We start from the raw sequence: 20,856 nt of genomic DNA, 5'->3' as shown, positions 1-20,856 counted from the left end.
CCAGATGTTAAATAAATTCAATTCAAGACATACCCGGAAAGCTAAAAGTTTATATAAAATGATTTCAGTTCAAGTCCTGAGACCCCTCCGGATTCCTGAATCCGGGGAAATAACGTCCTTATCTCCTCTCCTGAAGGCTGTCTTCTACCCTTCACCGTTGTCGTGAACGGCCTTGCAACGATTGTAGCGGCAAAATTGTTGCAACTCGGAGCGGTCTCTGCTAATACGCTGTCCGCTTCGATTCTGATATTCTATTTTCTCGTAGTTATCTTCGTCGCAACTATTGTTGTTCTGTCTTAATTCCGGACTCCTTCCAAAATGGTCTTTTTTTGAAGTTTCTCAGAAATACGACGTCATCATTCGAAATTTTAAAAATCCGAAACACCAGAATATTCCAGCCTTCACCGTTTGACTTATCGTTCTAACAACACTGTTAATCCTTCAATACGGCCAATTCAGAAGGTCTGCTGCCAACAACTCGAAATCGCATTTTCGTCCATTCTGGTCGAATGTCACACAACACAACCCTAGTCGGTTGTACAACTCAAAGAGGCGATAACGCTATCAGAATAATTCATCAATTAGAGGAGCAATTCACAAGTAAGAATCTTTTGCTGAACAAGACAAAAACTAATGAATTGCTTTTACAGTTCACCAATGGTCCTGCTCCGCAAGAAGTCCCTGGTATAACGCGAGTTAATACTGTAAAGATACTTGAGGTCATATTCGACGACAAGTTAACTTTTAAGGAACACATTTAAACAATATGTAGTAACATCTCATCAAGAACCTTCCTACTATTCAAACTGAAAAGAGTGAACTATTCGCAGAATGAGTTAGAACACCTATATTGAGCTCTGGTCAAGTCGGTAATCTCATATGCCTCACCTGTCTGGTGAGGTGTGGCGAAGAGTGATTTAGAGAACATCGATCGGTTACAGAAAAGTGCTGTTAGAAAAGGTATTATCAGAAACTACGATCCTGTAAGTGAAATCATAAAAGCAGACGTTACGCTTTTCAACAAAAATACTAAAATGGGCATAAGACACCAACTTTACAGATACATTCCACAAAGATCCGCATGCTACAACTAACCATAGAGAGAGAATGCCTTGTGCTGCTAAAACTAGACTACAAGGAGAACTGAACATATTCCCAAATTGCCTGTAATATGCTGAATTATGATTTGGATGATTATCCATTTTAATTCAAAAGTTTTATTTGTGTGTTTGTTTGTTTATCACTAGGTCATCTGCATATAGCATACTCCTTGGAACCACGGAACAAAAAGTTTTAGTAGCCTCTTTCATTACTAATAAAAATATCATTAGGGTAAATGCCGTGCCTAGATGCACGCCTAGTTCAATTTTGAAGTAATAACTGCACCCTTTGAGTCGGCGATTTTTTTTGACTCGGTGTACAGACACGTAACAATTCGTGCCAGGTTTTCGTTAACTCTCTTGCCTTATAGCACATAGCATAGGATCCCTTGGAACACGGTCAACAACAACAACAACAACAACAACAACAACAACAACAACAACAACAAAAAAGAATTAATTCCCTTATTAAAAATAAGGCATAATTTATATAAATAGATGAACAAAACTAGGATCTACAGAAAGAGCAACGGCGCTTCAAAAACCAAGTGCATGAGTTTTCACGATTGAAGAGTTTAGAGCGCTCTAGTAAGAAGTCTTTGAGGGTACTGCGAAAACGGCGCAAAGAGGTGAAAAAGTCGATCTCCGTTGTTTTCAGCATGTAGTTCACGGCACGTGCTGTTCGGTGGGTGAAGAACGTCTCGGTTGACCATCTTCTTGCGGGTTTCACTGTCATCAACGTGCTGGATCTTGATGTCGTCACCTTTAAATAATAATACGCAGCAAAAGGGAGTTCTGAGTCGCCATTTAACATTTTGTGGAAAAGGATAAGGTCGTGTTAAATATAAGCGTGAAGGATATGGGAAGCAAATTCATTAAAGAAAGTTGCTTTATATAAGGTAAATGACCTGTAACCCAGGTAAGACATTTCCTGTTGAAATTCTCAAGCTTCCTTAACATAGTTAAAGAGGGAGACCACACAGGACTAGCATACAATAAAATACTTTTAAAACAAGTATTGATGAACATGAGTTTAACAGAAAGTGGAATGTGATATGGAATAGAACGTTTGATAAAATGAAAGCTTTTATTGCTCGATAGAAATTTTTTACTAATATGGTCTGACCAAGTAAGATCAGAGCTAACAAGCAGACCAAGGTCTTTGAGTAAATTAATAGAATGAACAGGTTGGTTGTTAACAAAAATACAATCAGGAAATTTGCCATTGAATATAATGAAATTGCACTTGTCTTTATTGATTTTAAGACCATTCTGAGTACACCAATGAGTGAAACTGTCCACATCAGACTGTAAATCACTGCAATTTGTCTTACAAATGAATTTTGAGTCATCAGCGAAAAGAAAACAGTTTGAATGATTAAATATATCAGGAAGATCGTTAATAAACAATATGAAAAGCAGAGGACCCAGTACGCTCCCTTGAGGTACACCACTAGTAACTGGTAAAGTGGTGGAAATGCTTGTTCGAATTTTAACCCATTGAAAACGGTTTGAAAGATAAGAAATCAAAAGAGCGGTAAAAATATCGTCAAAACCAAAAGCAGCAAACTTCTGTACAAGAATGTCGTGCCTGACAGAATCGAAAGCTTTGCTAAAATCGAAATACATGGCAGCGCTAGGAATTTTGGCATCATGAGCATCATATTCATCTAGATATGAGAGCATTTGCGTTATGGTGGAACGCTTCTTGCGGAATCCATGCTGAGCATTCGAAATTTTGTATCGGACTCGAGGGTAAATATAATTGAACAAAATACGCTCGAAGATGAGTGAAAGAGGAGGAAGTATGCTAACTGGCCGACAATTAGTAATATCATAAGGAGAACCAGATTTGAAAACAGGAGTGATGAGTGCAGTTTTCCAGGAATCGGGCCAAACACAAGATTGTATAATGGATAAGAAAAGGAAAGAAACAAGCGGAGAAAGAATGCTGTGACAGGATTTATAAATGAATGCAGGTATATTATCTGTAGAACGAGTCTCTTTGCATTTAGCTAGGAGCTCGCCAACAATACTGGGGGAGACATCAACTTCGGAAAGTTTGATTTCCGAATCAACCAAACTACCACCAGCAGAAGGACTATTTTCAGATACTTGATAAACAGAAGCGAAATATTGATTGAAAGTCTCACTAATTAAAACATCGCTCTCGACCTGTTTGCGTCCCCAAAAAAGTTTAGTAGGGACAGGTTGAGTTGATTTAAAGTGGTCCAGAAACATTAAAGCATGCTTGGAAGAATTCGGCGAAAAACGATGAATCAGCAGAGTTTTATCGAGTTCAACTGAGTTTGAGAAATCATTCTCTAATTGAGACAGATATTGGCGATTAAAACAATTCAAATTGTTCAGAGTTCTCAGTTTATTAGCAATATGAATAGAATGAGATGAAAAATAGAACGGAAAATCTTTTCTGCGAGCCGTAATTTTACGACATGAAGAATCAAGTGCTTGACAAACCATTTCGTTGAACTTGTCAATGAACTCATTATGACAGTTAGAATGCAAGATAGAGTATAAGGGCGATATAGCCCGACTGAAACTTTCTGAATTAAGACTATTTTTTGAGTAAGTGACAGATCGCTTTGTAGTAAAATGTGAAGTTGAACTTGCAGCAACAACATGCGCAAAAACAGGAAAATGATCAGAAAAAGCAGTGGCACCTCGAAAAACTATGAATCGATGAGGATCTGAAACGCAGAGCAAGTCAAGGATATTGCCCGAAACTATGGTGCTGAAATCAACAATTTGAAGCAAGTCAAGATCCTCTAGTGCTGTCAAAAATTTGTTTGAATAATCAGAAGTAGCAGTGTGTGAGCTCCAGCAGACATCAGGAAGGTTGATGTCACCGAGAACTGCGGTAACAACTCGGTCTTTCGCAACTTTGAGACCGAGACATTTTACAACCTCATCACGGTGGTTAAACATAGCCTCAACAAGCACAGAAGAATCAACTCTGTATAATGAAGTTTGAGGTGGATTGTAAATCAATAAGAAACTATAAAATGCTTTATGGAAATCAATAATGATAGTACAGCAAAAATCAGAGTAAGAAAAGGATGATAAAATACTGAGTTCCAGGCTCACACGGACAGCAATAAGCACTCCTCCATGTGCTCCTGAAGTTCTGTCAATTCGCATGAGGACGTGATAGCCAGAAGCAGGGAAGATTTCGTGATTCTCTATCTCATCATAGAGCCAAGTTTCGGTGATAAACAGTAAATCAATGTTGTTAGAAAGCAGAAAGTTGAGTACTTGTTTGAAAACGGTTTGAAAGCTTGAGACGTTGAGTACTTGTTTGAAAACGGTTTGAAAGTTTTATTTCCGAATCAGCCAAACTACCACCAGCAGAAGGACTATTTTCAGATACTTGATAAACAGAAGCGAAATATTGATTGAAAGTCTCACTAATTAAAACATCGCTCTCGACCTGTTTGCGTCCCCAAAAAAGTTTAGTAGGGACAGGTTGAGTTGATTTGAATTGGTCCAGAAACATAAAAGCATGCTTGGAAGAATCAGCCGGTCGGAGGCTTTTTCGAGATCAACAAATATGCGATGCAGGGTACTTTATTTTCGGCAAATAGCTTTTTCAATTGTCGAAAGAGAAAAATGCATCGGTATTTGATCTACCACCCATAAAGCCAAATTTCATGCCTTCTGTTTTTGTCAATTGTATCAGACGGTATTCTAAAACTTCGAAAATTGTAAATGTGTGTTCCAGCAATCGGATGCCTCTGTAGGATCCATATTGTAACGCCTCGCCTCTTCCTTAGTGAATGGAACTTAATGAATAACCTTAATGAATAATCAAAAAGAATTCAACGTCAGTTCGTCATTTTTTTGTCAGTTAAACTACCACTCGTGATGAGGATTAACTAGACACCAAAGACATAGGACTCGATACTCGCAAAAGCTTCTCGACTGATTTTCAAAGAGGCATACAAGTACCAGGAGTCTATAAAAACTCCAAACACAAACAAGGAAAGTTAGAAGTCGAGCAATAGCTGCAACCCGCTTATCTTTGCATGCACCAGCGTTGAAGCATCAGCATCCATGAAAATTTTATAGAGACTTGCTGAAAAACTAAGAGAGAAACACCAAAAAAATTTAATTTTGTTTATAATTCTTTAAAGGCCATCATTAGCTCAAATGATGTATGCATTTGATGACTGCATTTTCTCAGGACTTGATTTATTCATTATAAATGTGTTTGGATGCATTTATGAAACGGTGGTATAGTCATATTCAGGATGTGCGCGGACCGTAACTCCACGAAAAAACATTTTTTTCGTTTTTTTTATTATGCAATGGATTAATACAACATTTGCTTTTAAAAAGTGAATATGCGTTGCAGCTAAAAGAATTGCGTCATTTCGATGAAAAATGACTTTCAAAATGAAACGTAGTGTTTGTTATTCTATATATGGCAGTGAGCTACCATGCAGTTAAAAGTATTCGCGGAGCTGCTACTATATTTAAACTGAAGCGTAAGCTTCGTTATACGCCAATCTATATATAGTGATGTGCAACGAAGACAAATATCATGAGCGAACGTTTGATGTGATCAGTTGATAGTTGAAGAATTGTCTCAGTTCAAAACAGTCGCTTCTAGTTTTCTCAAATTACACATAGTTTTCAGACTGCCTCAATGCCTATACTGCCTGCTAACGAATTGTTAGCACATGCACGATCGGTGTTGAAACCTACCACAATTCAATGCACGAATAATTTAGGCCAGAGGCATTATGAGTCTATCGGGCCTGATGGCGTGGTAGCAACAGACAACCGACCTATAACCGGGGCAGATGATTTCTATGTTGTGAATGACAAATATGACGGAAGCTATGCTAAGCTGAAGCCCTACTTGTTTGTCGGATCAGAGGATTTATCGAGAAATCTGGAGAAACTAAAAGAAATAGGAATCACACATGTTTTGAATCTTGCCACTTACTGCCCGAACTCATTTCCCGACGACTTCACCTATTTGCAGATTAAAATATTCGACATGCCGGAAAAAGACATTCAGCAGCATTTTCAGAACATTATCGATTTCATCGAGGAAGCAAGGACATCTGAAGGAGCTGCGTATGTGCACTGCAACGCAGGAATATCACGTGCTCCAACATCTTGTATTGCTTACCTCATGTGGAAAGACAAGGTGACGAAAGCAACTGCCTATGAATACATACGGAGTAAACGATTCGTGCTTCCAAATGACGGCTTTATGGCGCAGCTCAACAGATTCGAAATAGATCTGGAGCTAAAAGGCAGTAAAAACACGGTCAACCCTGAAGCCTGAATTACTCCATCTTTTGTGTCTTGAAATATTTAATTTCGAATGCTATTAAATTTATAATTTCTTATTTGCAGGTAATGTTCTTGTCTCATTTTATGTAAAAATTTCCAAGCGCTCAGCGTTTCTTGAAATATAGTCAAGAATGTGTTGTTGCTGTATACTTTCAAAAGGTAGATTAGTTATTTTTACCTCTGGGGTAATTGATACCTTTACAACTAAAGGTTTTTTCTAGATAATTGTGTCTTGTTTTCTATAGATATTTTCTAATTATAGAGCGATATTTTGATGCGTTTGAAATATATCTGATATCTATTGTAGAATTCAGATTTTTATTAATTTTTTTTTGTCATATCAGCTAGAATAATCTGATATTTTTTGTTCAATTTCTCGTGAATAGTTTGAGAATTGGCCTTCCGTGCTTCTAAGCTGAAAAAAAAAACATCTCAGATCACCCGCATCTTTAGTTAAATTTTGCGAAAACGAAATAAAAGTAGAAAATACCGAGCAGGCTAATGCCAGTTGTTGAGCGTAGGTTTTTTGTTCACATACAATCCTGTAATCATCAACTTAATTTTCTGTATCGATCTGAACAGTGGCAGCTTTTCTAATCAGCAATCGGAAGCAACATTATAAATCAGAATTACTCCAAAAAAATTTGGAATATTCTGACCAAGGCATTGAAAAACTTAAGGGGATCGTCGCTATAATTAAAAATGGCTCAACTGGGTTGCCGCAAATCGTCAAATTGTAATTTTATTAACATAAGTAAGACGCGTCTCGAAAGTTTTTATTTGGTTATCCGCTGCTTCTCGACAAATGCCTGGTAAAAGTAATACAAGACTGCTCGTATATCAGGGCAAAGCCCTGAATGTTCCGACTGGCCCGAATATTTTTTGTTTAATTAGCATTTGATGAATTACAAATTTGGACTGCCAATATCAAATATAAAATGCTAAAACTTCAAGTCGAATTAAAATGATCAATTATAGTTGAGCCTCAATTGAATTTGGAACGATTATAAGTGCGGGATAGTTCACGTGTTGAAACTATTAATCGAGCGCATCCGATCGCATTTAGACAATACGAGGGCCTCATGATCGATACCCATACGCAGTCAGCTTTTGCAGAAATTGTTGTGAGAAAAAAACCACCTCAAGCATATATCTTCTTCACTCTCTTCGAAAGTCGGAGCAATAATATCACCGTGCTTCTAAGTCGGGCCAGTTGCCGGCTCCGCAAAAATTTATTGATAAATTCAATAGTGCGTAACACCCTGAAACCTGGATACACGCATCTAAAGTTGTAGGAGTTTTTGTATGTGTTGTTTTTCTGAACCGATAACCCGCAGATAATGTAGTGCTCATTTAAATTAAACGGACAAAACGAAGAAAATTGGAAACTCTCCTAAATTTATGGTTCCATATAGTCCATCAAAATTTACATTTAAAATACGGGTCAATTGCTTTGTAAGTCATTTCAAAGTGAGCCTCCTTTGAAGCCCAACAAAGTTTAACCAAAGCATAATCTCCAAAAATTAGCGCAAAAAGTTTTAAAGTTGTTTAAAATTTTAAAAAAAAGTGTTTTTTTTTTTTAAATGACATTAGTAGGCTATCAAACAAGAATATATGCATTTGTACAAAAATTAACAGATTATGCCCTTCTTAAAGTTTGTTAAGCAACATACGATGCTCACTCTGATATTATCTGCTCATCATTTTACCTGATATAATTAGCTCTCTTTTTTATTGAGGAGGAGCCCCAATGACCCATTTTTAAGGAAACCTTTCTGAAAACCCATTTTTAAATAACATTTCTGAAGACTCATTTTTAAGGGCCAGAGTTCTAGAAAAAAATGGTATCATTGTAATTGGTAGAATTGTAAGCAAGTTTTGTTCTGATAACTTCGCGTCTAATGTACGCAAATTTGAAAAAAAAAACAGTCTTAATTTTTCAAATTTGTTCGTTTTGTCCGGATGATTTTTATCAATGCTGTTATATGCTTTAGAAATGTACAAGGAATTAATTATGCGGTGAAAACAGAATAAAGTCAGCTCGCTTTCAAACACCAAATGAAATTCGAATTCATTCCGCTCTTTACTAAACTTTTAGTCTGGGTTGTAAAAAATCCAGTTTTTCTCGAAACTGAAAGGTTTTTAAGTGATATCACTCCATCCGCTCTGTCCTTTTTTGTGGTAGCTCAATTTGTAATAAAATAAATAGCCCTGGGCTTTTTCATTCACACCTCTGTAATGGGTGGAACAATAACTACTATCTCAATTTGAGTTCAATCATTCTCGAGAAATCTTGCTTGAAAATTTGCTTACTATGCGTATTTTTCCGTGCACTGCTTAGTATCACAATTTGAGTACACATTTAAAGAGGAGTGCACATTTTTCAGAAAAAATGCCTAGTAGATTAATTAAAAGCAAGTCTACTGACGAAAGACAGTCGAAAACAAAGTCAGAATTAGATGGTAGCAATTTTTCATCCTTGTTGCAATCTGGTACGTTGTGTCGTGTTTGCATAATTTTAAAAAATCTTTGGTGCAGTTTGAACCGTAGAATTACATGTTTTTAACAGGTAGACAATTACTGTTCAAGTTGCACAGAATAATACCATCACTCAAACCTTTGCCAAAAAATTTCAAATGAAACAAGAAGATTTTCTCCTTTAATTTTTTAAAGGGACTTGATTATTCCGAAGTATTGAGTATGTTTTTACTGAGTCATGAACTATTACTTTGCTATATTGTAGAAATTATAAATAGTTCAACCTAAATTGACTTCTGATAAGCAAAAAATATCAGAACAAATTTTTGTGAAATCAGAATTACGACTAAAAGTATTGAAATGCGATACGAATTTCAATGTTCTACGATCATGCTTCGAGAACCCTAATTTTGAGTGAAAAAAAAAGCTGTTTCAGCCATTGTTCCTTCCAAACCCCGGGGTTAGTCGGAACAACTACTTTCACTTGTACAATTTTTTTTGCTCAGGAAAAATTGATGAGGCTTCAAGATTGATTTCCAAAATGTTAGACGTCTCGTCTGGCGGCGAACGAGTTCTCTCATCCCTGCAAGACTTCCTTAAGGGTGAAAGATTTGACGAGAGCTTGGAGATGCTGACTTTGATGGCGAACTTGAGTCAGCGTCATCAGGTAAAACTGGTGAAGCTGTTCATGTGTGGGAACACTGCACTGCACGTGGAAGGGGAAAGCGAGGAGAGTTACGCAAGAAGGCTAGTGAATGACATGGGATTTGTGGAGAGGATGAGAATCTACTCTTTGGAGATTTTTGTATCCTTGGCTGAAAGGGTAGTCGCACTGAGACAACAATCACCGCTGTCAGAAGTCAGGTGAACACCGAAGTTTTCCTCACGCCCGACCCATTAAATTATGTATAATTTTAACAAAAACATCACGCCTCAAGTTTTCTCATCCGTCCCTTCTATGAAAACCGGAACTCTATCGCAAAGCAGCATTACAAACATCTCAAAAATACTTGTTTTCCATGATACTTGCTGAAGTTTCGTAATCTGTAGCTTGAAAATAACTACGATCTTAGTTAAAAACTTTCTGGATACTTCTGAATCTATTCATTCATATCGAAAATGTAGGCTTGGCTTTTTCTATGTTAGTGTTCCGACTATTGAAAATGGGTAGGAACTTTGTATTAGGATGTGTTTTTTCTTTGGATGAGTTTTTTCTTTTTTTGCTTCCCACAAATGATTATCGGAATGGGTCAAGTGATATATCATATTTTAAAAATGTGTTACGGTGTCGAGGAAACCTGGTTTCCAATTTTCGAGTGTTAGTTCAATTTCGAGCGAGTAAATCAATCTAGAAGTTTTCGTTACTTGATAATTTAACTCAAGTCTTTTAGACTAAGAAAATTTATTTTTACTAAGATTAAATCTAGTTTTGGAAATTTCATTTAGCATTTTCTTGGCGATAAAAATTTTCCAAAATTAAAAATTATTGTGAAAAAAGGTTAGATTTTTTTTTCATTTTTTGTTTGTCATTCATTTTTTTGAAGACCAATGTTCTTGATTATGCCTCATTCACTAACTTTATACGCGTTGGTATAGGTCTCTTATCACACCATGCTCTGAAAATGACATTAATTGGAAGAAAAACAAAGAAATTTTTTGTGTTTTTATGAATATGGTCGGAACATTTTGTGCTACTTGCACAGCAATCGGATATCCTTGTTAAGTAATTCCCTTTGAGCGATGACATTCCAAACCATCATTTGGTAATCTGATCTTTGAGGCAACCAAAAGGGCAAGGGAGAGGAATCAAAGGAATTTTTAAAATTTCAAATGAGCGAGCTTAGATTTTGTGATGAGAATCATAGATTTCTGAGCAAAATGAACAGGAGAGCAAAGAATAAGCACAGAAGAGCGAGATTGCCTTTTCGGGGAAACACAACATTTTGATGGCAAAAATACCTACCTTTCAACTACTATTATTTGAGAGAATTTTTAGCAAATCCATCAATCATTTGGCAAAGAATCAACGCATGTTTTAGTGTGACATGCATCGAACCCGAAATTTGTTGTTTCTGTTGAGAAAAAAAATTGATATAAAATCAAGTTTTGAAAGAACGGTATAGGGGCTGAAATGATTCGGAAAGGGCGATGTTTCGGCAAAGTAAAGGGTGGGAGTAGTCGCCCTAAGTAGGGCCAATTAGCTTGCCTGAATTCATCGGAATGATTATAAAAGCAAGATAATTCGCCCCGCTTAAATAGGTTGCCCTGATCTTAGGTGTTGTTACATATGACAAATGTGACTGGCAATCCTAAACAAGTGGACAAATTACGCGTAATGATTTGATTTTCGGGCCAATCGAATATGTGTTGAACTGCGTATGTTAGTTGCATTTTGTATGTTATTGTGTCCCTAATGTTGTCTAATATTACCATGCTAGGAAAAGAAAGCCATGTTAGAATAGTATTCTAGTGGGTTTTGTTTTGCCTCGTAAGCCGGGTTGAATCAAATTTCGTTGATGTCACTCTTTCGATTTGGAAAATGATGTGTTAAAAAATGGTGATAATCTTTTTCCTGCGAATCTCAGAAGAATTATCTAAGGCCGGTAGCCTGTCTAACTATAGTTTATTTGGATTAGGGAGATGTTTGCTTCCTTCGTCTATGCTGGTCTTCTGCAAGGCGACTGCTCGGAGGCCGTGTCTTATCTGGACTGGCTCAAACTCACTCTTCAAACGGCGTATGTTCATCAAGTGACGTCATCTTCATCCCACAAACTCACGCTGAACAACTTCAGTCCAAAAGTGAATGACTGGGCTGTCATAGAGCAGGTTTTGTTTTGTTTCAGATATTTGGCGTTTTATACGAAGATTTTTTCAATTGAATTTTCAGCGTAAGTACGGAGTTAGTAGTATCTTAATTTTTTGGCTTTGAATTGCGTGGCTGAAATTTTGTTTTACTTATTCTCCTGATTATCTATAGCGCTTACATACAACTTTCTCGTCTACCGGAAATTTTTTATTTTAAATTTGCTGTTTTAATTTCAAATTTGCAGTTGAATTGTTTCCGAATCCAAAAACTAACAAGGATAGCCAGCTGCTATGCAAGAAGCACTGATTGTTCCGACCACATTTATAAAAAACGAGATAGTTTTTTTTTGCCGAGAAAGCGCTAACTCAAGCTTCAAAACTAATTTCCGTTTAGTAAAATCCAATTTTTTTGCCTGAATGACCATTTTTCTTAAGTTACTTTACCCGCTTGAAATTAGACTAAAACTTGAAAACTTCACACCGGTTTTTCTCGAAACTTGATGTTTTTTCGCAATTTTTGAATGTTGTTCTTAACAGAGTTTGAACCAGTCCGACTAAAAAGGCTTAAATATGATATATCATCACTCGAGCCATTCCAATGATCATTTCCGGTTCCTGGTTTTGCGTGGAAAAAGATTGAAGGAAAATAAATTTAAACACACCTTAATACAAAGTTATTTCCCGTTTTCAGTGGTCGGAACAATAAGGTCCTCGAAATTTTCCGAATTTCAAATTATTATATAATGCTTGAAAAAACTGAACATCAAACGCAATCAATATTTAAGCTTTGAGCCCAATCAATAGCTCTTAAAACTTGTGAAAGCAAGTGTCTTGTAATCGAGAACTAGATTTTTCCACTTAAACGACTTTTCGTAAAAAGTCTTACTTGCTTTGCTTACTTGCTTGTTTATTGAGGCCTAAGAATTTCCAGTTCGTTCCTACTTGGCTAAGAGGTTACGCCGGACCTTGTTTTTTTAGTATGTATGCAATTGAATGTTTTTTTTCCGGTAAAAATTAAATTTTCGGATTTGTCTGCTCAAGTTTTCTCGGCTTTCTTGCCAAATCATGGATTTGGCTTGTGCTTTTAGAAACTTTAATTGATGTTAGTGCGATTGTTGCTCAGAGTTTCGGGGGGGGGGGGGGGGGGGGCTTGAATTGAATTTTTTTTCGGCTCAACTGGTGTCTGCTCAAAGATCGTCGGCTTCGTTGCCACTCGACGGGCTTTGCTTGTTCTGGAAGCAACTTTTATTCCTTTTGCATGTACAAGTGTTGTTTATTGTGGTTTCTAGGGGATTTGAAAAATTTTTATAAAATCTTTTTTTTTCGACTCCACTTGAGTGTGCTCAAAGATTGTCGGCTTTTTTCCTGTTCGTTAAGTTTTTTTTGTTGCTAATTTGATAATCGAGTATAGGCATGTTTGCCTAGAATGAACTTCTATCGAGACATACGAAAATTAGGTTTTGTTAGACCTAGTCTTTTTCAAAATTTTTCATTTTTTTTTTACTTTTCATGTTTTTTTTTCTGTTGTATCGCAAGTGATCGAAGCTCCGCTTTGCCTCTGTTTAGGGTTTGTAGTTCGATTCCGTTAAGTAACTTCATTTTGCGATTTTAAATTTTTGAAGCACCTTCAATCTTGCATGCATTTCGTTTCAAGCTTCTCAAAATTGCGTAAGATTTAATTGCTTTATTATGTATGGAGAGAGCAATGTTTTCTGTGTAATCTCCTAAAATGTTTTTGTTTCTTTATAATTTTTTGGCAATTCTCGCCGTGTCATAATTTGAGCGTAGGCATTGAGTTTGAAATATTATATTAATTATAGGCTTTCAATATGGTGGAAGATGAGAAATCAATCGTGTTTGTTCCCATCACCAATACACCAGCGACTGTTACATTACTTGACCTCTGGATGGTGTTTCGAGCCAACTTGCGCGTGTGGTCTTCAGAACGCGCATCTCTGTTCATTTCAACTTTCATCTGTTATTTCTCCGCTTTGTGGGACATTTTGAGCGACATTTTCCCTGAAATCACACTTGTCAAACTGCCATTTGACACGGAACTGTTCAAAACGCAGACTGCTAACTCTGCCGAAAATGCAAATAGCGAAAACGATGGCGTCAGTTTTATCAATGAAAACCTTCACGTGAGTGATAAAGTGACGTCACAATTCAATTCGTCTCTCGTCCAATCAGAAGCGAGGATTGCAGTTGATCAATGTTTGCGGTTTCTTGAGGACGTTGCGGAATTTGTGTTAGATGATGTTTATCAGTTCAAAATGTCTCTCAAAATGGCTGTGGATGTTTTGAAGGAGTTAGATTTGGATCAAACGGAGCCAGTGCAGAAGTTCATGGGCGTTTTGGCGAACTTTGTGAATACAGAAGACAAAATTTTAGAAGGAATTAAAATGGTTGGTTTGCATTTTGTCAGGAAGGAGTTTTTCAAAATCTCTCTCAAACACCCTGAAAGACCCTAGCTAGCCGATAATTTGTACCGTAGGTAATTTTTAAGTATAAAAAAATTGGGGTCGTGATGATTTTTTTCAGGATTAGTCTAAAATTTGGGATAAAGTATTCATTTCAAGCAAGCGCGCGGAATGTATTGCCGGAGAATTTTTTAAATAATTTATCCAGTTAATAGTGTAGCTATTTTATCCGGGTAGCTATTTTATTTGGCTAGCTATTTATCCGAGTAGCTAAGTTATCCACTTAATAGCGTAAAATATTAATCCAAATTTGGTATCGATTGATTTTTTGACTAATTAGATCAAATTACTTTGCCCTAGAAGTGTATTTCTGAAAAACCGTTATTTCATTCCCGCTAAATCGATTTGGGGTTGCGGGATTGTACGTTTGATCCGAAAATTGTTCACGCTCAAGTTTGACTTATGCTTTATTTTTGAGCTCACTTCCTTTGTTTGTTAAATGAACGCAAACTCCACTATCAAACAACAAAGTGATAACTTTTAGTTTCAAAACTTGGCTTTAATTTTCCGGTTTGCCAGCGGAATACAAGCTTTACCTGTTGATACACTTTTGTCAAATTGGGGTAATTTTATCATAAAAAGTGCCAATCATTGTTCTTGATGTAAGAAGAGCTTTAGTGGCGTATAATTTCTTCAAAATTCGAAAGTCAATTTTTGTTGTTTTCCTCCGTTCATTGACTCTTTTCCTATTGTCTGTTGGCTGTTCGTTCGTTTTCCGGAGAAAGCTAATAGTTTTTTAGGCTCAAATTTAAATTTTTCTGTGGTCACGAAAAGTTGAATGGCTTCAGAAATAGAAATTCAAGCGGAATAAAAATCGATGTCGCGAGGGGATTACCGCTCTGAAAGGAATTGTTCAAGAAAAGTGTGCCTTGAACAATTGTGAAAAGTGTGCCTTGTTCAAGATCATACATTATTTCTGAAATTGAAAGCTGTAACGTGATATAATTTTGCTTCGAAAGTTGAAACAAGTTCAAAATTTACGTGCACTTTTTTCATCGGTTTTTTTATTCTGTTACTTTTCCAGCCATCTGCTGGCTATCTTCTGAAGACAATCATCCCAAAAATGAGTTTTAAGCACTTTTTGGAATGTTACAGAGCCCGCTTAGTTTTTGTTAGGATTGGTCGGTCAAAATTGGATGTTGTAACATAGTTCCAAATGCTGACTCCTTCGGTAGTGAAAATATCTTTTTCCCTTGCCACCCAAAGGGTCCGCTTTGGGTCCATTCCGCTGCTAATATATTTGTTCATTTAGCCGTGCGTCAGATTAAAACGCTTAATCGCAAATTTTGAAAACGATTTTTCGAATTTTGAAGACGAGAAAAAGTGGTGTTAAATGTCTCTCAGTGCTCAGAATAATTCACGAAGTGGAAAGGCACTATTGCTCAGTATCTATTTTTAGGTGTTAATGAGCGAAGTGAAGTCAGTTTATTGAGCTCGCGTGGTTTTTATAGGAAAATATTAAAATTTGAGCACGCGCAACTTTGGTGTTTCGTTATTTTTTGCTTTAAAATTCAATTGCCAAAAAAAGCAAGTTACGCTCTCTAATAACAAAAAAGCAAATGGTGTGAAAAAAAACATGAATGACTTTGAGTTAAGAAAAGGGATTTCAATTCTTAGATTTCTCAGCAGAAAATAACAAAAGATATCTTTGACCCTGCTTCCTTATTGATTTAGTTTTATGGGAAAAGAGTCAAAAATAAAAAAATATTTGCAATTCAGTTTTATTATGTATTTTTTCGAAATTTAGTTTTTTTTTAAAAAATCAAAATTCAGGCTTATGATTTTAATTATGTTCACTTCATTTCTTCTCTTAAATTAAGCTAAACTCTGCTATCGAACTGCAAACGTGAAAAGGTCACGAAAAAGTATTTAATAATCCAGTTGTTCCAAATGGAATAATTTAACGAAAAAAGAGCTAATCATAGCCAGTATTTTAAATTCATAGAGCTTCAACGTGATATATCATTTTCGAAATTTAAAATGTTTTTAAAAAAATCAACCAATTTTTTGCAGGTTTCCTTGTTTTTTTTCACTTTTCCAATTGTCTGTTGGTTATATTTTTGATCGCTTTCTTCTTTTGCCAAATCCATTAACTTTGACTGGATATTTATAAATACCACATTTTATATGTCATGTTGACCTATTCAATAATCCGAAAGCTATGATTTATGGCAACTAAGCCGACCATTTACAATTGTCATGTTTTTATTTCAGAGCGCGCCTTCACGCCACATTGAAAGACTTTGCAGAGCGTACGATAGATCTGACCAATCAAACCGTGACACAAACTACGCCGCTGCAATAACTCAATTTTGGACACTATGGTCGAAGTCAAAAGCTGTTGTAATTGATACAAATGACTCCGCGTTTCCTGTTTCTGGAAGCGCTTGTCTGCTTCTGGATTCATGTGACGTTCCCAAATTCGCAGTTGCTATTTTAGCTCACTTTCTGCACGAACAGATAGTGTGTAATGGCATCAAAGCAACTTTCGATCCAAATCCAGATTACTATCTCTCTCTCGCACTTATTGTGTTGCAATTTGGCTGGCCTTCTCTGGCTCAGTTCCAAATTGGATTGGAAAACTTCCTGCGACAAGAAACGCCTGAGGGGTTTAAAGTTGTGTTTAAACAAGAAACATGGACTTGTTTGCTTGTTCCGCAAGTTATTTCCAGCATAACTCTTTTGGTTCGCAAAAAGCATTTACGTGTTTATCAACAAGAAAAAGACGCAAACGACCAGGAATTTATCCAACAACTTATCCCAGATGAAAAAGTAATAGAAAACATGGAAAAATGCCTGAAAAATTCTGCGAATATTGACAAAAAGACTAGAAATTCAATTCTGCTCAGTTTTTTGGTGTCTAATTTTATAAAGAGTTAAGTATTTGTTTAGTCTTAAAAAAGAAAAATGACCTACTCTTGAGGTTGGTAGGAGAATAAGGTTTAAGTCACTTTGTAGCGGCCAGCCACTGCACGAGATGGGGATCACCGTACAATCTCCCCCCTAAGTGACCTAACGTAGAATGCCTTCCCCAAGCCTGTAATAATTTGAAAAAAAAAAATGCTGTATAAAATATGCATTTTCGCGGAAATCGGTTATTCTACATTTTTATGCGCGACTGCATTTGTATGCTGTTAATTAAATGAATTGATGTTTTAATTCAATTTTCTTTAGTAATACGGTTAGATTGAACGAATCTAGGCGATAATCAAAGTTAGTTTATGAAAAATCCATATTTTCTACCCCTTAAATTGATTTTTTTTTTTGGGGGGGGGGGGGGGGGGGGGTGGGGGATTTTGCGGTTGATCCTGAGAAGGAAATATGCTTTAATGCTAATTCATTTTCGAAATAAATAACGGATCAAGTTAACATCCTCCCCCTTCCCCGAAATAGACCAAGTTAAGATCATCCACCCCACTATTCAATTTAAGGAGAGTGTTACACAGCGCTGCGTGTCTAATGCTCTATTCTGATTGGCTGAAAATTCGAACTCTGCTTTTGGGGGATGCAAACTTGGTCCGAAATTGCTCCAAAGCAAAAGCATAGGGAGTTGATAGTGGTAACAAATTAATGCTCCCTCAGTTGTGGCTTAAAAATCATAATCGAAATTGCTGGTGCAGTATTGTGAATAGCCTGGTCATCTGCTAAGTTAGTGAAAATCATTTTTTTTGAGGAAAAAATAATTTTCTACATTTTACAATTATCATACAACTTTTAGTTTATTTCTCTCGCGAAAAAGATGCGCGAACTGCGAGCTTGTTCTGTCGATAGAACATTAAATTTGATGCTAAGTTTTCAGTCTTCTGGTTTAAAAAATTCTGTCGATAACTTTTAAGTCTTCTGGTTTAAAAAATTCGGTCGATAACTTTTCGGTCTTCTGGTTTAACTAAATGTTAATAGCTGAAAGCAAATTTGATTTTTTCACGCGATGTCGCGTAGGAAAACAGCGCTAAAAGTTGGAAACGCTCATCTTTTGTTTTGGTTGTTTGATTTTTTGAAGCTCCTTTTAGAATGATCAAAAAAACAAGTTGGAAATGGATCAAAAAGGAAAATTGACTTTCATACGCTATTTTTAAGAGTCAAACGTAGTTCAGACTCTTATATAGTTCGCGATGATATTTTTTCCATTTTTTTTCTCAGGAAAAGTCAAAAAATTTGTTCAGGCTCAAATTCATTTTTTCGGGATTTGACTTCCGATTTCTTAGGTTCAGTTTATTTCCTTTGTTAGCAGGAAGGCAAACTCCTCTATCAAACAGCTAAAATGTAAAGGGCACGAAAAACGTGATTGACTTTTTTAAAAGTGGAATTAAATTTCCAGTTTTCCCAGCGAAATAAAAAATTAACCTGTTGATCCAGTTTTCTCAAATTGGGTCAATTTTATCGAAGAAGTTCTGATCATAACCTGTTCTCGAAATTTAAAAAGCTTCAAGCTTTTCCTTTGAAATTTGAAAGAGTTTTTTTCACAAATTAATTTGGTATAGTTTTTCTGTTTAATTGCGTTCATTGACTCTTTTCCAATTGTCAGTTGGCTATGTTTTCTGTTCTAAGCAAGTTTCATATTTATTGAATGTACGAATGAAGAGTAATGAATGTACTGAAGACTCTTTTATAGGTCTTGCTGATTTTTATTTTTTTAAGGAAAAAGTCTTTAATAACTACAGATGTGCATTCATACATTTTGATGCATTTATGATTGCACTTAGGTATATATGCACTTTTTCAGTCCAATTGAAATTCATCTGCTGAACTTGACTTAAATAGCACTTTTCAAATACGAACGTGGAAATGGCGCAAAAAAATGTGAACGATTTCTAGTTTCGAAAGTGGAATTTATTTTTTAGGTTGCCAGAGGAAAAAAAATTATCTATTGATCCAGTAGTCTCAAGTTAGGTCAATGTCATCATAAAAGAGCCAATTATAAATTGTTTTAGAAACTCGAGGAGCTTAAAGGGCTTTAATTTTTTTTTAATTTCGAAAGTTGAGATTTTTTCAAGAAAGTCTGTGTTTTTTGTTTGCTTGCGTTCTTTGATTGGCTATATATTTTTTAATTTACCAGGACTAATATTTTTCGTTTGTTTTGTCGCCTTAGATTTTTGGCTCATCTTATATTGGCTCACTCACCTCGTTTCCTGTTGTTTCAAGGGTAAAAACCGTTTTTTTGCTTCAAAATTTAATAGCTCTAACTTTTTGTTCTGGCTTAACATGAGTCCACTCAAATGTTTTCGGCTAATTTCCAGCTCGTTAAATAGCTCTGAATGCTTTTTCTAAGAGGGTTTGTGTTTTTCGAGGTTCCTCAAAATGTTCATGTCACATTGAACGTCATTTGAGGCAAATGTCTGAAATTTTTGTAGACGTAAATTTTTTGATCTTTTTTATAGATCAATTTTGCGACAGTGGCTTCCATCTCATTTTCATTCCGCTAGCTTGCAATGTTATGTTAGTAAAGTATCTCAAGGTTCCGATCGCCTCTGTGTCAATGGCTGTTTTTAAGCTCTTCGCTTTGCAAAAATGATTCAAATCTGTTATGCATCAGTGGTTAACGTTAAAAAACGTGGTTAACGCTGGGACCATTTTTTAGCTTACATTTTTCATCATTTCGTCTTTTTATAATATCTCGTCTTAGTGGCCTCATAATGCGTCGTTTGATGACCAAAAAAGTTTCTGAATGCGTTTTTCGTGTTTGAGGTGGGACGATGAAAACTTTTAATCTTTGAAGTTTATATGAAATGTATTTTTTCGGCTGCTCAGCGTTTGACGCTAATTAAACATCCAATTGTCTAACTTCATTTTTTCAAAATTAAAATTATTCTGGACAAATCGATTTGCTTTGATTTTTTTTTGAGACTTGACTTGTGATTTTTTTAAGTTCAGTTGATTTCCGAAGTTAAAAGGAAGACAGACTCAGATATCGAGCAAAAAAAATTTAAAATTCCAAGAAAAGTTAGATGGACTTCTAGTTTTGAAGGTGGATTTTAATTTTCAGATTTCGCAGCGGAATAAAAAGGTTTTCCTATTGGTCCAGCTTTCTCAAATTGGGTTAATTCGATTAAGTGTCAATGATAAATTGTTCTTGAAATCCAGATAATTTTAAGATTATAATTTTTTCAAACAGGAAAACACTATTTTTATCCTAAGGCCAAATTTTAAAGCCTGAATCTGCCATCAAGATAAGGACAGTATTTAGAAGATCGATTTGAAGAAAGAACATGATTGAAGATAAAAAATTGTTTTTCGTTTACGAATTGGTTTTCCCGTCATGAAAATAGGTTACAGTTTTTGGGGTTTTAAATAAAAGCATGGCTGTAAATTTAAGGCATTGCTTGAAAAGCGTAATTTTTTGGTTTTGAGAATTGACCCATTTTTCCTCATAAATGTCGTTTTTCGATACATAATTGACGAGTTTAGCGCAGTTTAAGTTGTTCAACTGTTTGATCGTGGCATTGAATGACACAGGAATAATAATTTTTTAGTGATATACGACTAATGGAATGAGCGGCTACTTCTGTTTTTATTAACGATCCAGAAAAAATTTGAGCATTTATGTTTTTTACTCCCACGCGCGAATAGAAGCATAATTCATTTTTTGTTGTAAAAACTGGTCCCAGAAAGTCTAGAAATCAAATTTCTTATAATAAGTACTAGCTTTTTGGGGCATTTTCTCTAATCTT

At 35.8% G+C, this 20,856-nt stretch overlaps 3 protein-coding genes across 3 annotated transcripts in view; 2 read left to right on the top strand and 1 right to left on the bottom strand.

Moving 5' to 3' along the window:
* LOC134842921 (slender lobes-like protein) overlaps positions 1–20,856 on the bottom strand; it is a 305,507-nt gene that overhangs the window by 123,618 nt on the left and 161,033 nt on the right. The window lies entirely within an intron of this gene.
* On the top strand, positions 5,657–6,750 carry LOC134842538 (dual specificity protein phosphatase 19-like). Its single transcript, XM_063858924.1, has one exon. The coding sequence runs from the start codon at positions 5,767–5,769 to the stop codon at positions 6,415–6,417; it is 651 nt and encodes a 216-aa protein (XP_063714994.1). The 5' UTR covers positions 5,657–5,766; the 3' UTR covers positions 6,418–6,750.
* Positions 8,388–17,219, top strand: LOC134841510 (uncharacterized). Its single transcript, XM_063857538.1, has 5 exons — positions 8,388–8,917; positions 9,410–9,767; positions 11,540–11,729; positions 13,529–14,113; positions 16,403–17,219. Exons 1-5 carry the CDS (start codon positions 8,818–8,820, stop codon positions 17,066–17,068), a joined length of 1,899 nt encoding a protein of 632 aa, XP_063713608.1. The 5' UTR covers positions 8,388–8,817; the 3' UTR covers positions 17,069–17,219.

Source organism: Symsagittifera roscoffensis, chromosome 3 (assembly GCF_963678635.1).
Source record: "Symsagittifera roscoffensis chromosome 3, txSymRosc1.1, whole genome shotgun sequence".
Classification (NCBI taxonomy): Eukaryota; Metazoa; Xenacoelomorpha; order Acoela; family Convolutidae; genus Symsagittifera; species Symsagittifera roscoffensis.
The sequence above is the reverse complement of the archived record's forward strand: the minus strand, read 5'-3'. Positions and strand labels throughout refer to the sequence as shown.